General features: G+C 37.6%; 1 protein-coding gene across 1 annotated transcript in view; it reads left to right on the top strand.

Annotated features, from left to right (window-relative positions):
• Window positions 1-16,783, top strand: part of tec (tec protein tyrosine kinase) — a gene marked incomplete at its 3' end in the record, with an annotated part of 32,735 nt that continues 15,952 nt past the window's right edge. The window contains exons 1-5 of the mRNA XM_079257858.1: window positions 1-27; window positions 10,406-10,609; window positions 11,867-11,971; window positions 13,977-14,058; window positions 15,366-15,494. Coding sequence (XP_079113984.1) covers window positions 10,472-10,609; window positions 11,867-11,971; window positions 13,977-14,058; window positions 15,366-15,494 — 454 coding nt within the window. The 5' untranslated portion in view covers window positions 1-27; window positions 10,406-10,471. The remainder of the gene's footprint in view (window positions 28-10,405; window positions 10,610-11,866; window positions 11,972-13,976; window positions 14,059-15,365; window positions 15,495-16,783) is intronic.

Here is a 16,783-nt window from a genome sequence, read left to right as displayed (position 1 = left end):
GCAGAGACCGGAGGATGAAGTGGGAAGGTAGGACAAACTCTCCGCGTTTAGTCTTTAAAAACGTCCTCAGTCTGTCCGGAGTGTCCACATTTTACAGAAAGTACAGGAAGTTTGTGGTGCATTAACTGTTGTTGCGCAAATCTTGTGGCTTTTATTGTCGCAGATCAACAGGTCTGACTACAGACTGCTGCTCAAGCGTGACTTTAAAGACAAAATGTGAGATGAAAACATGTAAAAAAAAATTTAAAAAAATAAAAATGTGTGACTTAAGTTAATAAAATTGTCGTGTGACTTCGCAGAGACGCGACAGTAAAATTAACCTTTTCTGCGGTTAAAAAGACAAATATTTCAGCCTATTATTCATAGTCGTGATGAGAGTCGTTTCTTTTATTGGTCAAATGTGTTTTATTTATTATTTTATGTATTGTTAACAATGTCGAAAGTAAACCTAAACACCTGAGAGCAGGTGAAGGGGCTACGTGCCCGCGGTTGCAGGCTACGGGAACGCGCAGTTGGTTTTCTTTTACCTTTTTGCTGGATTCAGGTACCGTCGGAAAACTGGATACCAGAACAAAATGCCACTGTAACACAAGCAGATACAATCCCATATCGGCTTCATAACGCATTCATAGAAAAGAGGCGGGTCAGGGGCTCGTCTAGAAAGTTTCTAATCGGGGGGCCAGACCCCAAGATAGGTGGCACATGAAAATAAAAAATAAAACAAAGGTCTACATTTGAGTAAATAATTAATTTTTATAACTGAAATGGTCATTATGTAGCTAAAAAAGTAAGGCAAATATTGTTAAAGCAACCTAACATATAATGGTTTGCATAGATAGACAGACAGATAGATAGATGACATGTTTTGTCAGTGTTTTTACTTGGCACATTTATCACATCTGCTTATGAGTTTTACATCCTCCTCATGAAGAGTCAAATAGAGAAATATTTGAGCCACAACTACCCCAAGATAACAAAAAAATGTGGTGCTCATTTAGAACGACGACTGGGTGGTTGATTGTTTGATTAATCATTTTGCAGTCGTCCTCTAATTGTAAATCTGGAAAACTGTCAGAATCTGCAGAAATATTGAGGACAAAGGGCTTTTTTTTGCCAATTATGACCAGATCTGGGACAAACCATTTGTTGAAAATCTGCTTCTGTCACAGAGATCATGTCAAATTTAGATCTTCAGAACACAATAAGGTTGCCTCTGAAAACGTGATGCTTAAAATATCAAAAATAAGGAAGATAAACCGGGTTGTGGTGGATTATGTTCATAAATAATGTCAATATTTCTGTTGCTTAGTAACAGTTTTCTGCTTCTCTGGAACAGCATTTCAATGATAAATTTCCTGTTACCAAGCCTGCTTCCTGTTAATGATATTCAAGTATCATTAACTAACCATCTGATGTTAGAGTGTTATTTTAGAACTACTTCTTCAGTCTGATTTAAGTTTCTTATCAGATCAGAGTCTTTACCATGCAAAGCATTCAGTGACTTATTTTCACATTTCAAAAGGACCCGTTCGCTGATCTGCAGGAAAGATAACAAAAAGGAGACAAAGTTATTTTTATTTTTTAACCTTGATGATAAAATTCAGTTAGTCAAACCCAACAGAGACGTAGTTTACCTTGCCAGCGTTATTTTCTTAGCTTTGTTTAATGAAGCATGCAGATCTGGAGGTAGTGAAATGTTGTGATTACTTTTTGTTTTGATTCTGCTATTTCACTTCTCAGAAACTCTTAATATCATGTCACCCTGATGCAGCTCGAACATGCCCAGAAATAATAGATTTATTTAAAAGGAAATAAGTAGAAGAAGTTGTCTGCTGCAGTTGCTGAACATATCTCCTTCATCTGATTAAAAATTATCCATGTTAGCAACTTTACCACATTTGCTACGTTTACATCGGAGTTTTAATTCCTGTTTAATTCAGAATAAAAGTTAATTCAAACTGATTAAAAATGACCATGTAAACACCTAATTCCTAATTCTATTTGAAATGAAAGTTAATTCCGATGTAAGTAGCTGGTTTATTCGCATTTTAATTCCAAACTATTTAATTCCTCGGTCATGTAAACCTTCATTCCGCTCCAAGTTAATTCTGGTCGTTCTGAGCATGCTCGTTACCTTGTCCTGTCCCGATGACGCGCGTTGTTTTGCCTCCCGTGTTCGGTGGTCTATCTTTCTTCTCCTTCTCAGTTGCTGCAAAAAGTGAAGTAGTATGCTGGTGTTGAGCTAGTACTTTAAATTTATAATAAAAATAGTGACGAAACTGGTACTTATTATGTAGTTTTTACAAGCTACGACTGAAAAGACGAGAAGCAGGGAGCCAACTTTGTTTATTTCCGGTATACGTCATACGTCACGTGCACCCTCTGTCCAATCAGAACCCTTCCCAACCCGCCGCTCTGAAGAGAAATTAAATGAAGACGTGTTTCATGTAAACCTTCAGTCATGATTATTGTTCATGAATGATTATTTTCATCTAAACTTGTAGGAGAATACGTTAATTCCGAATTATCTAACTCCGAATTAAAAACATCATGTGACCGTAGCCATTGGCATGGTAACGTCTCAGGATCCTGGACACAGGGACTTCTAGGTTTATTTCCTGGACCTGTAGTCTCAGAGACCTGATTTTAGATTAAAAGAAAATAGTCAGAAGGTTAGAGGCCTGTAGATATCTCAGCTAAAACTGGGCTTGATTAAGTTTCAAGGTAAAAGAGGGAAGATATCTTCTGTATGAAGATATAAATTAAGCTCAGATTTTTACCAAGACTGGTGACATAAACATAACTCACTTTAAATCTATGTGAGAACATATTTCATATTTGTGTATCTTTGTGCTATTATACAGCATGTTATAATGCATTTTATCATAAATATATATTATAAAACAGTTTGTGAGAATTTGTTTCTTTTTGTTTGTGTCTTATGAGTAATTATCTTTTGACTTGTGAGCTTTTAAACAAACAGTTAATACCAAAAGCTACGCACATTTGGGCTTAATCCTTTAGCACTTTTAGTCCTAATGGCATGGTTATGGTACTGGCAGGTGTTGTTTGGGACAGATGTACTCCAGTTTGTTGGCTTGGATGTTGTTTACAGTAACGGTTCTGAAAGCAGTCCATACATGAGCAGCTAGTCTGGACACAGATCCTAGAAGTTTCTTTGTGACCATGACCCAGTTATGGTCATGTGGGTGAGTTTTGTCAACCACATTCACTTCGCTGTAAGTCAAGTCCAAATATGGGCCAAACAAAACTGTAGATGTGGGACATATTTAGGCCAAACTTATCTTTGTGCTACCTGGGTCCTCTATAAATGGATTTGAGGCTTACCACATCCTGTTAGCCTGGACTTTTAACCTGCACGCAATCAAGCTGGAACATGTTCATGCACAAAGATTACAAAATTCATGCGAATGAAAAGCCAATTGTGAGTATAAATAATATTCTACACATGCCCAAAGTGTAAATGGTAAGTACACATAATTAAAAATAGGAAATTTTAAAATATAAAGCTAGTTTAACTAGTATGTAAACTAATGCCCCTATCCATTAGTATCAGCTTGTCTCAACTTAACTCGCCTCAACTCGTCTCAGTTTGGTCCTGTTTCTTTTCCATTACAATTTAGTACCAGGTCTAAAATGGGCGGAGTTTGTGTGAAATTGTGACGTCAGTCGGCCTGTTGCAATAAGCAATAAGTCAACTTATCGCATGATAAGAAAAAATGTGCGCAATAAGTTTACTGGACACAATAATTTTCATTGGTCTTTCTTTTCTCTCTCGCCCACTTTCTCACTTTGGGTGTGAGTGAAGGCTGCATTTGTTTTAAGTCAATATAAACTGAACACAGCAGTACAACAAGTTTCCATCTGCACGTAAAACACAATCATCAACTACAGTTTACCCAGCTGGGAAAAAAGACCTTAACAAACAGGCTAGCTCCATCTTTCCGACAGTCCACGATCCTTGAGGTGCTTAGCCGACAGATTACATACAAACAGGACAGTGCAACATGGTGTGCACTCAGACAGCATGGTCGGTAAAGTGATCCTGTCCTTTAATGTGGTTAAAAAGGCGACATTTTGAAAAATGTTGCAAACCTTTCACAGCCAGTATGAATCGCCTGGATGAATATTCATGTTACAAACGGCATTTCCACAACTTTACTATAACATGATAACATACTGAAGGCGATCAAAGACATTCAATTTTACCAATCCACCTCCGGTCAAGTCCAAACATGTCCACTTATATTGACCATGTAACTATGTAACTGTGCTACATGGAGTTTAGAGACCATATCTTCCAGATAACCACGTTGCCAAAACCCCAGGAGAAATCCTGATCTGTCTTATCAGACTGGGAACTGGATGAGCATAAACTAGTCTGCACATCAAGTTAAATGCTCTCTAGGGATTAAAGTTGATCATTGAATGGGCGTACTTGCATTATGATGGCATAATTGTAATTTTAGTTGAAAATGCTGTCAAAATGACAACAATAATCGCTCAGCGTAATATTATCGTCTATCGCAATCATTTCTGAGTCAATTAGTCGCATGGCAGAATTTGTTATTATGACAGGCTTAGACGTCAGTGTTGTGCACGACAAGCTCTATAACAACACAGGACCAAGAGGAAATCTGCTACTTGGTCTGTGGCTCGGTGATTGCTGACCATTAATCCATTTGTTGGAACCACTTCCAGTCTCGTCGAGCTTCTCTCGACGCTGCTGAAAACTCCTTTTGGTACCCGTAGCCACTGAGTCGGAAAGCTCTTGATAGATTTTTTCATTTCGTGTTGCTCCATCTAGTTCCCTCTGTATCCTTTCCTCGGAAACCAAGCAAAGAAATGTCTCCACCTCAATGTTGGACCACGGACCAGACTTTTGTTGCGCCATTGCTTGTCACGTAATGTAAAGAACTTGCAAGTTGAAGTCGCTCTTCCATTTATGTCCTTGTCTGACCCTGAGCTCTGATTGGCCGCACCCATGACCAATGGTGGCACGCAGTCTGGTGGCGTCACACACAACTTGACTCAGCTCGCTTAGAACCTGGGCTGAGGAGTTACAAAAAAAGTACAGGCAAACGGGTACAAAAGCCGAGTGGAAAACCCAGCAAACCGAGTCGAGGCGAGTTAAACTGAGACAAGCTGATACAAATGGAAAGGACCAAATGCTCTCCGGCTGTGGTTGGTTGCGTCGGCTAACTGTCTTGTCTTGTATCTCTTATGAGTTCAGCAGCAGCACTGCCCCTAATCCAAATGTAGATCCAACAAAACTTGCATATAATGTGCCAAAAGGTGGTCCTCAAAGACCAGATTTGCTTTTAGTCTTGATGGAACAGAGCTTTTTTTGTCGTGTTGAACTTAACTCAAACAGTATCATCACCCTTACGCTTTATACATACTTTGTCAGATCTGAGAACATTGTTCTTGTTCTCAAGGCCACAAAAACAATTAAAAAAGTACATTTTGGTCCAGTTATTGCTTATGCCACAAGAACTTTCATTTGCAACAGGGCAGGGATTACCAAGGGGGTGTCTGTGTTTTTAGGTGCAGTGAACAATTGATGCCGTTATTTCATGCTTAAAGAGGACACGGTTGTGCAAGTGGTATGTCTGTGTCTTAGGTATACCATGTGCTGTATGCATTTTCTGACTGTCTCGCCATCTCAATCAGCTGTCTATGTAAAATATATGTTCAGTACTGCAGCAGTAATCAGGAAGTGGTAACTTTCTGCTTTTCTGTGTTAAACCTGCCTGACCAGATAACCCAGAGTCACACAGTATTTCTCAGAGCCCAATGAGAAGAAAGTTCTGCGATGCTAATGCATCGAGAACAAGCTAAAAGAACTCCAGATCGACAACCAACTGCAGTCCTAAGGCCCATTTTTGCTCCCTTATGTATGGAAATGAGGGCGTGGTTGTCCTCATACCTCATACGTCTTTTATGTTGCCATAGTTATTAAGTCAGTTCATCCACCAGTGGGCAGTTCACTTCCACATTCTGTCACCAATTGGTAGCAGTTTATGCACCACTATAAATGTATTTACAATTATCCAAAAACACCTGAAGAAGAAAAATACCACAAATGTTTTAGCTCTTTTTTTTTTAGGTGCTTTTTTTTGGTAGTTTTGCTTTGTGTTCCCCTTATTCCTCTTCTTCTGTGGTTTGTATCCTCCTTAGGTTGTGTGTCAGATATACAACTCAACAATCCCCCGCACAGTTTCTGGTGGTGTTGCCATGTTTTCTGCATTGGGAAAGCTGCTAAGCCCCTTAAAAATGGAACAAATTACACACATAAATGAGACAGGAGACAAACAAAACTGTTTATGGGCGTTAAATACAGACCAGGTCACTTGTTTGCATTTGGTTCAAAGTTCTGCAGCACGACTGTTCATTAACACCCCATCTCCATCTTACCCCAGTTTTCATGTCACTGAACTGTTCAAGGATTCAAGATCCTGTTAAAAATGGTCAGTTTCATCTAAAAAGCCTGAAACCAAATTATATCTGTCCTGATGCCCCTGTCTGGGCCTTAATATCCTCTGATCAAAGTTGTTCCACGCTCTCAACTGATAGCACGTGGGACTGTTTGTACCTCTGGGTCCAAGTCTATAGAGTAGTCTTCCTCTTGGTGTTAGATCTGCAACTCTTCTCAAATGTTTCAACGGCTAATATTGACATTTTTAGGCTTTGTACTGGTTTACCTTGTGTCTCCTGCTTTTCTGTCAACCAATTCTTACATATTTTCCCCCCTGGATGTAAGAAAATATCAATATATTGAATAGGGATGCAATCCGATACAGATATCTGAAGTTTGAACATCTACCAATACTAAATCTGTTTATGTGAACATTATTGTGACTGATTATTATTGCAATTACTCCGTGCAATGTTTAGCATTAATTCCTTGCTAAAAAGCTGAATGTTACTGATTTGGCAATGTGGCAGGATACGTTGCGTCGGAACACTTTTTTTTTTTTCGTGGGGGGGCGGCTCTCCTCTTGTCTTAGTATATTGAGTACAGCTCTTGTTGAATGAACAGTGAGGATCACTGTTTGAATGTAACAAAAAATGTCACATTTTAACATTCAGGGGATTTATTTCTTTTAAAACTTGTCTGATGCATGTCATCAAACACATCTGTGCTAGCTTGACTACTGTGGTATCGGTTGTGGTATTAAATTCCTTTCCTAAAATAATGTGTAATTAAAAGGTTGCTTTCCGACAGATAGGTGACGTTTTTCTCAGGCTTTACACTGATATGAAACTTTACTTAGTATCACTACTTTATCTTTTCAGAGGTTTCTTAGAGCTGTAGTTCCCCGGGGTTTTTTTCTACACAGACAGTTAAAGTTAAAGGTAGAAAATATAGAAGATATTTTGTTATCAAAAGTGTGTTCGAGAGTGAAATAAAATGCATCAAAGCATTGTGGGGCACAGTGAGACAAATGCTGCTGTATTGGAGATTTAATGAAAATGTGCAGCTGATGGTACCTCCACTGAGATTCAAGATTGTGTATCAAACATAATGCAGAATAAATAAGATTCAAATGCACCAAGAGAAACATAGTTTTTAAAAAACAAGCAATTTCCAGTCCTGCGGTGGACTTTTGCTTTCATTTTTACTCTCCACCAGTTTAAGAATATGCTTAAAGAAACTCAGTCTTGTCCTGTTTATTCTGCAGAACTGCTGTATTCCTTAAAAAATAAATAAATAAATAAAAATAAGAAGTTGTGCGGTGAGATGGTTTAAATAATTTTTCTGTATAGTAGGAATTGCAACAAATATTTTGTCTTCAGCAGAAAATCAAAGCAAATGAAATCTGGTAAATGTTGTGAATATTAATGTGTGTAGCCAGTCTGAGTGCAGGAGGATGTGAAAACCAACACTAACACAGAAACTGAGAACAGTAAATCTGAAAAAGGTTTTTTTTTATTTTTTTTTTAGCTTTATTAGTCAGCAGATTTAGAAAGTTGTAAAGTTTTTTTTCTCCTGTTATTGAGTGGGAAGGACTTCATGTCTGTGGCAACTCTAATAATATGCGATGGCCCTAAGTCTAGGAATCCTTTAGTAGATGGTTTTATCTGTAGGCACTTACACAGGTGTGAAACAATATTCTATCTTCAGAGCAGGAAAGAAGCCTTGGGCTACACAACTATGTGCAAAATGTAGTGTAAATGTATGATAATGGTCCAGTACAATGTTAATAGTATGATATTCCTGAGGGATATTGATTAGTCTGTAAGGAGCATACAGATGGATGCAGACAGTCACTCTGCAGACAGCATTAGTGAATTATGTTTAAATTAAGTCACCGTGACTAACTATTGTGTTTATTCAACCAAAATGACTAGTAAGTGTCCATTTTGGTTGAATAAACACAATAGAGGTTATGTAAAATGTTCTTTTTTTTTACCTCCGCTAAAGAGGTTATGTTTTTGTCAGTGTTTATCTGTTTGTCTGTCTGTCTGTCTGTGTGCAACATAACTCAAAAAGTTATGGATGGATTTTCATGAAATTTTCAGGAGTTGTTGGAAATGTGAAAAAGTAGAGCTGATTTGATTTTGATAATGATCCGGATCACCGTTTGGATCCAGGAATCATTTAAATGCCTTGGCAGAGGTTTGCGCGCTTTAAGTGCTTTTCTAGTTTTTATTTTTAAATAATTTTGATTGAAAAATGATATGATCAAGAGATAGATGCGAAATATAGTATGTCGTCAGACATGACATGTTTCTTGCAACCTTTCTTGAAGACAAAATAGAGGTTAGTTTTATGTGTGCTGTGTTAGAAGGAATTATTTGCTGGGGTGGCCAAAATCCCAGTCTTAAAGCTGGGGTAGGTAATAACGGGAAAATAGCAAGATGTGAAAGTGGCGCGCTGTCTTGGCTCCTCCCCCTCTGGTTTTGCTCCTTGTGTGATCCAAGGCTTTTTTCTTACCTCCACCAAGGAGGTTATGTTTTTACCGGTGTTTATCTGTTTGTGTTCACAATAACTCAAAAAGTTATGGACGGATTTTAATTAAATTGTCAGGAATTGTTGGAAATGTGAAAAAAGCAAGAACTGATTTGATTTTGGTGGTGATCCGGATCACCGTTTGGATCTAGGAGTTTTTTTTTTTTTTTAAAGGCCGTGGCGGAGGTTTGCACTCTCCTACTGCTTTTCTAGTTTGCAGCTTTTTCCACCAACGATTTTCTCTTTCTCGGCTGTTTAGTTGGAGGAGGCAAATAGGTTGAGCCAGGTCAGAGAAATACTTCCAGCATTTTCTCAGCCATGTTTGCCTTCCAACTTTCTTCTTCACTACTTTGTATTTTCATCCTAACACACTATCTACATGCAGGGTGTGGCTATCAGGTATGTGCTGCTGGACGGGGAGGAGGGGAGCCGGGAGAAGAAGCTTCCAAAATATAAGAAACGAACTTCAATTCGGTCCGAATGCTTTGATTGGTCAGAGTTTTTACAGATTTACAGTAAATTGAGGGGTCTAACTATATTTCTCATTGTTTATGATTACAAAATATACAGACTACTATCAGGACGAGGAACCACTTCACCCAGAGTTAAAAAAAAAAAAAAAAAAAGTCTCTGAGCAAGATTACCACAAAGGCTGAAGCAGAAGATTGATAAAGAGATTAACCATACTTTATCCATCTCCTGCATGATTTACATGTGTAGGTGGTGTATTTTCAAGGGGCCAAGTATGGAAGTATGAATGATGGCAATGTATGACAATGTTAGAAACATAACCAGCTATTATGTATACAAGGGCGTATAAATGGGCTTTTGAAGGGAATCAGTTGAGTGTTCTCAGTTCATCCGCCATGTACATATGTCAAAAAGACAATCTCAGATTGTTGTGGTGAAATGATTAGGATTTATTTGGTAGGAATGATAGGTACAGTTGGGTATCGTCTGCATAACTGCAACATGAAAAGCTACGCGAGCACATAGTGGAGCCCAAATCAAAGTGGTCCAAGTAAAGAGCCTTGGGGCATCTTGGTTGTTTTTTGTGCTTTCAATAAGCATATCTGATTGAGCCCATGTTTCAGCGGAGATCTAGTTAAAAAATAAACAAGCGCACAAAAAATGTTTAGATTTCCTGGAATGTCTGACAGGTTTCTTGTTAGTTTTCCACATGAATGAACTTTATAGGTCTGCTCAAAAGAAGGGTCTGAAGATGAATATGAACAAAGTTTGCCTTAAAAAAGTAATAAATATATACATTAAAAAAAAGCAAAGAAAACGACCAATCACAGCAGTCTTATAATTTGTTTCCTTGGGACTGTCATCAATACCATTTTCAACGATATAGATTCAACATTCCTCATTTTTGTAATAAAATAACTTGTTTACTTTCAGTTAATGGTGTATGCCTCTCCTTAGGTCCAATCCATTCTGGTGCACTGTAACAACATCAACCAATGGGCAGAAATCGTAGGTGGGACCGCAATGAGCACAGAGCTGCTTTTGGAGGAGACGCTAATCAAGCGTTCTCGGCAGAAGAAAAGGACATCTCCATTGAACTATAAGCAAAGACTGTTTGTTCTCACAAACACCAGTCTAACATACTATGATGGAAGAGCCGAGGTCATTTTTAACTTCTTGATTCTGTTTTCTTTGTGTTCTCCATCTATGTTTTTTTTTTTCTTCTAAATGAACATTGAAATCAACATTTCATCATGAATTATAAATGTACTTGTTATACATACTAATAGGTCTTTGCAAAGAGATGCTTGTTAGCTTAGCATAAAGCAAAACAGCTAGCCTGGCTTCTATCTCAGAAACTCAGCTCAGCTAAATATTTGTGCTTTAAGTATCGCTTGTATAGCTTATTTGAAGCAACTCTGGTTTCTTTCCAGAAAACTTACCTCAGCCAAATGCTCGTGTTTTAATTAGCAGCTTATTAGCCTAGCTTAGCAAAAAGCAAAACAGTGAGCCTGGCTCCTGTTGAGGCTCAGCTCAGCTAAAGATTTGTGTTAGGACTATCAGTTTGTTTGTTTAGCTTAGCGTAAGGCAAAACAGATAGCCTGGCTTTCATCTCAGAAGCTCAGCTAAATATTTTTGTTATAACTAGCATGTTGTTTGTGTAGCTTAGTATAAAACAACTTTTGTTTCTATCCGAAAAACCTACCTCAGCTAAATATCGGTGTTGTAATTAGCACCTTATTAGCCTAGCTTTGTATAAAGCAAAACAGTAAGCCTGGTTCCAATCTGAAAAGCTTAGCTACGACAAATATTTGTTCAGTGGTTTGCAGCTTCTTGGCTTAGCTTTAACTTAGCTTTTGGTTAACCTCAAGCAAAACAGTAACAATAAATTAATAAAGCAAGACAGTAATGCTCTTTCAAGGTCCCAACCAACTTTATCATTACCTACTTTTTAATTTATTTACTGAATAATGATTATATAATATATTAATAAAAAAGTTAATAGACACTAACTGGTAGATGTTTTTTTTCAGCTCTAGACAGAGCCAGGCTGGCTGCTTCTCCACGTTTTCAGTCTTTATGATAAGCTACACTGATGGTTTAGGATAGATTTTTATTGTGTAAAAAGTGGCATCAGTATTTTTTAATCTAATAAAGAAATAGCCAAAAATCTTAATTGACTTAACTGTATTTACATGTGATGTTTTACAATTATTAGGAGGGAAAACATACTTGAAGTTAAATGTTTCAAATGTTGAAATTCTGTTTCTACTAATAATTGTAAGAGAACAGTGTGTACAAACATGTATCTTTTCAGTAACTACACAGAAAACAGTCATTATCAAATTAAATCAGTGCTGTAAGAAATAGTGGTTAAAGTAGAAAATGCTATTTCTGACACGATGTTTCCATCAACAGAAGAAGTTCAAGAGGGGCTCGATTGAACTGAGCCGCATCAGATGTGTGGAGATAGTCAAGAATGGAGGTGGGAGCATCCCCTGCCAGTACAAATACCCATTTCAGGTACAAAGATCCACAACTGCATCTTGTATTTATGACTCATTTACATAGTTTCAAGTATGCTTAACATGTTTTAAGGGGTTCATGCATTTGCATTAAAGGTTGCATGTAGGTGTGCAAGCTGTTTGCAGTGACGGCGTTCATTGGTTTTGGTTTATAGCACAGGATAGCACAGGATAAACAGAGATCCAGTCTAATAACCTGTACTGATCACAACCCCTGAGTTTACAAAGATTCACAAATTATTGATTCTAACTTCACATAAATCCAACCTTTTTCTATCAATATAGCCTCAAAACAATTAAAAGTAGACAGTTGGAGGCTTTTCTTCATATTAAAATGTTTTTGTCCTCACTGTCACCAAACGCTCTTTTCATACTCTGGGGACTAAATTATAAAGGTTTTAATACATGCCTGTGTTTCCTGCTACTAGGTGGAATTTTTTAATGAATAGGATTGTATCAACACAACAGTTATGACTAAAATAGATTGTATAATTAATGAGATGAAATTGAACTATAACTGGTTTACAGGGAACTGCATTGAGGTGGATTATAATTAAATTGTACAGCAGGTTTAAAAGTACTTCGAGATTGAATTTAATCAAACTGAACTTAACTACCGTATTTTCACGACCATAAGCGTGCCGTATTAAAAGGTGCGGTCTCAGTTACGGGTGTTATTTCTGTATTTAACACACACATAAGGCACACCAGATTTTAGGGCATGAGAATGGTGAAACATGCTGGTATTCTAGCTTAAAACATGCTTGCTTGCATGTGTTTTTAAAAAGGCAGCGGGAGGAAAACTGACTTTATTGAAGAATTTAGCAATATTTTCATGTTGTTTTCTGATCAATCCTCCTTCACAAATCCATCAAAAGTCCTCATCTTCTGTATCCGAAATGAACAGCTGGGCTAGTTCTCCATCAAACACGCCAGGTTCATAAATGATGCCGGCTTTAGCAAAAGCTCGAACAACAGTGCAAGCAGACACGTTAGCCTAAGCGTTCGCAATTCATTCACAAATTGCGGCGTAACTCGCCCGGTGTTGCCTCCCATTCTTCGTAAAACTGTGTTTGCCATTTGTCATCCATTGCGGTTGTCCATCCATTTGTCCACCGGTTGACGTTCCTTCATCAAGCCCAAATTGGCTCGAGTCGGTCTTCCAATTCGGGCCACCTAGCCTTGTTTCAGCGGAAACTCAGCTTCGTGTTCTTGACTTGGCGAAGGTCGTTTTCCTGCTTCCTCCACTTGCGAACCATGGATTCATTGATCTTGAATTCTCTCATGGCTGCTCGATACCCATGTTTGTGCGCGTAGCTGATAGCTTGCAGTTTGAACTGTGCTTCATAAGCGCGTCTCTTCGCAGGTGCCATTTTAATAAGGCGTCATTAGCCAAACCGATGTGTTGCATAATGCACATACCGGCACTATATACCTACTGAGGACATGCTTTCAGTGTCTTCTTTCACACCCACACTTCCCCCTTTAACGTTGTCATGCTACCCTCTGTTACTTTTATCTATATAAGGGGCGTGTCGGAAACGCTCTCAGTCAGTCAAGCAGAGCGCTGATCAATCACACAACAACATTTATGGATTTTGAAACACCGCACTATAAGGCACTCTGTCTATTTTGGAGAAAATAAAAGACTTTCAAATGCGCTTTATGGTCGCGAAAGTATGGTAAATTATATGGAAATGAACTGATTTGCACCTAAATGTACTAAAATGATTGGAATTCAGTTTAATTGCAAATAAAAGGACTCAACTTGACTTGAATCGAATATTCAGCTTCTGTCTCTTTTTGTAGACATGTTCATAAAATTAATTTTTTTTTTTCATACGTATCATTTAATGTGCAGAAAGTAGCACTGATGCATTTTTGAAAGGCGTTGCTGATCATGCTGGTTTAAAATGACGTTTTGTTACACCTCCTCTCTTACTGTCACCACAAGTTTTTTCTTTTAACCAGTCAAAAGACAATTCACGTTTTTCTGTGTTTAGGTGGTGTACGATACCAACACCCTGTATGTGTTCGCTCCAACACAGAACAGCAGAAGTCTCTGGGTCCAAAGTCTGAAGGAAGGTCAGTTTTTAACAGAAGAAACAAGTAGACATCTGTAAAAGTGTAACAGATTTCACCCTGCAGCAAACTTTTCACACCTTAAACCACCCAGTGGTGGGTGGTTTTTACACAGTCGACAAGCCAGCACAAACTGCTTTTTCCAGTGCTTTGTTCATGTTTTCTCATGAAACTAAGATGCATCTCATGCCCCACTTTGCTTATAGGCCACTTATTTATTAGATTTTGATCTAACTGAACAGAGATACTCATGCACACCTAAAAAATTTAAAGTTATTCTTCTGGTCTGATTTTACAAGCATCTGCTGTATGGAGGATCAAAACAACAGTAGCTAATAAATAAATATATATGAATATATAGGGAAATAAATAAATTTCGTTTTTACTTATATTGTCTATTTTTGATGTAGTTTTTTTTATTGCCATATTCAGTTAATCACCATATTAATGATTTTTTAAGCTTTTTTTTCATCAAATTTTTCTTATTTTGACACATTTTTTCTGATATTAATTTATTTAATTCCACAATAAATAATTTTATTTCCACCTTTGTTTATAAATTTATTTTTACTTTTCTACATTTCCATTTAAACTAATGCACACACATTTTCTTCACTGTATCATTCCCTCAAATGTAAATAAATACAGGTGGACATAAAATGAACAGATGTGGAATAAAACATGAACATGGAGGAAAAATAAATGTGGCGATAAATAAATGTAATAAAAGAGACCAAAATCAAGTGTAAAAATAAATATAAATATGGGAATAAAAATAAAGTAGGTCAAAAACAAATTAATAAATGGATGCGCAAATCAAAAATGTAAAAAAGGAACTCAATTCATTTCCTCATTTATTTAGTTGTTAATTTATTTATTTACGATTATGGCAGGTCTTGCTCTCCATACTACTCCAGAACCAACTCTATCAGCTTGTAACGCAGACTTTGGTGATTTAAATGTAACATGATGCTTTTATGTTTTAAACACATTACTATGAATAATAATAACTAGAGAAATATAGATTAAATGTGCTTTATTACAGATTAAGATAAATAGTTTTCAGTGGTTTTAAGCAGAAAAGTTTTATGATAAAGTCTGTATGTTAGCATTATATGTTGCATATTAAATAAGAAATATTAGCTTAAAATTGTTAGTGTTTTGGGGAAAAAGATAAAATGTTATTGACGACAACATTTTCTCAGATATCCGTGAGAAAACAACTGAAAGAAAGACTGCAGATCAGCTCTGACTTACTTGTGTTTACTCTTCGTGTGTGTGTGTGTGTGCGTGTGTGTGTGTGCGTCTAGCGATCAAAGACAACCCTGTGGTGTTTCTGAAGTTCCACCCCCAGTTCTGGCAGGAAGGGTTGTGGCTCTGCTGTCGCCAGGCAGAAAAACAGGCACTGGGCTGCACAGAGTACAACCTGTTTGGAGACAGTAAGACACACCTACCCTCGCTTCTTATGTACCTGGAGCCTCGGCACAGAATCAGCTGATTACAGGGTCCAGCGGGGATCAGTGTTTCAAGCTAAAGTTCTTTACAAATTATTGCAGCTCTCTTTAGTTGCAGCCTTCCAGCACTGTGCACTTTTTTAGTTGGGTACATAGTGACATAACGGTTAAATACTCAATAGAAATCCCAGTTTGGCATCATCTCTGCAAGAAAACCATCATCTTCGCCAATATGGAGGTTATGTTTTTTACTAGCATTGATCTGTTTCTGTCTCTTAGCAACAAAACTCCAATTTTGATTTGATTAAATGTTCAGAAAACTTCTGAAATGGAATAAGGAGTAAATGATTAAACAGACAGACCTTCCTTCCTTCGTTTTCTACACCATTTAGTTGGATTTAAGGTTGCAGAGAAACTGGAGTCTATGCCAGTAGTTGGCAGATGAGAGGCGGATAAACTCTGGAAAGATTTCCAGTCCATCGCTTGATCAACCAGTATAGTTTCTAACTGGAAAATAAAGCTCTCCAATTGCCCAGTAAGTAACACTACAATGGCCTGGCGGAAGGCCTGCGCTCTCTGAGGGCTTGTACTTGTTTCTAGTTTCTGATTTTAGACGATGAGTACAGGTTGAACTCTTCGTTCTGCCCACCAGTATTTTATAGGGTGAAAACAGAACTAGACTAATGCTAGCCTCCGCTGCTGTCGCTTTGTTTATCATTTTGTTTACTGTCTAAACGTGGAAAGTCTGCAATGTGCCCCTAGTGGAATCACCTGGTAACAAGCTTAGCAACTCAAGCAAGTATGTGAACAATAATCGGATTTTTAGCCATAATTTTTTTTTTTTTTTTTCAAACTTTTATTGAACCCTGAAAATCCTATTGAGACCAAAAAACCTCTTTCCCAAAGGCGTCCTGGCCAAGAGGCATGGAAAAGTTCAACAACCAGTTACAGCATGCCAACAAACAACATATATATGACACTGGTCATGAAAATCAGTCCTCAGATTGGTCTTGAAAGCATTTCAAGACAAAAGTTGAGTCCATTTCCAGCCTTTTCCATGCAAAAAGGGCTGCATGAACTTCCCAAGCTCTGTACGAATCAATGTGATCAAAGCACCAATGTATGGAGGCAGCAGTCCAAGCATAGCCTTGTAAATAAATGTGTACCAACAACCCAAAGCAAGACACATGACAATTGAAACTTTTAAAAGTCCTTACCCATCCCCAATGCACATGTAAAAATAGACATTTTTCCCTCCTCAAGTTCTGCACAAA

This window comes from Telmatherina bonti (genome assembly GCF_933228915.1).
Source record: "Telmatherina bonti genome assembly, chromosome: 18".
NCBI lineage: Eukaryota > Metazoa > Chordata > Actinopteri > Atheriniformes > Telmatherinidae > Telmatherina > Telmatherina bonti.
Note: the sequence above shows the minus strand (reverse complement) of the source record. Positions and strands in the feature narration are given on the sequence as shown.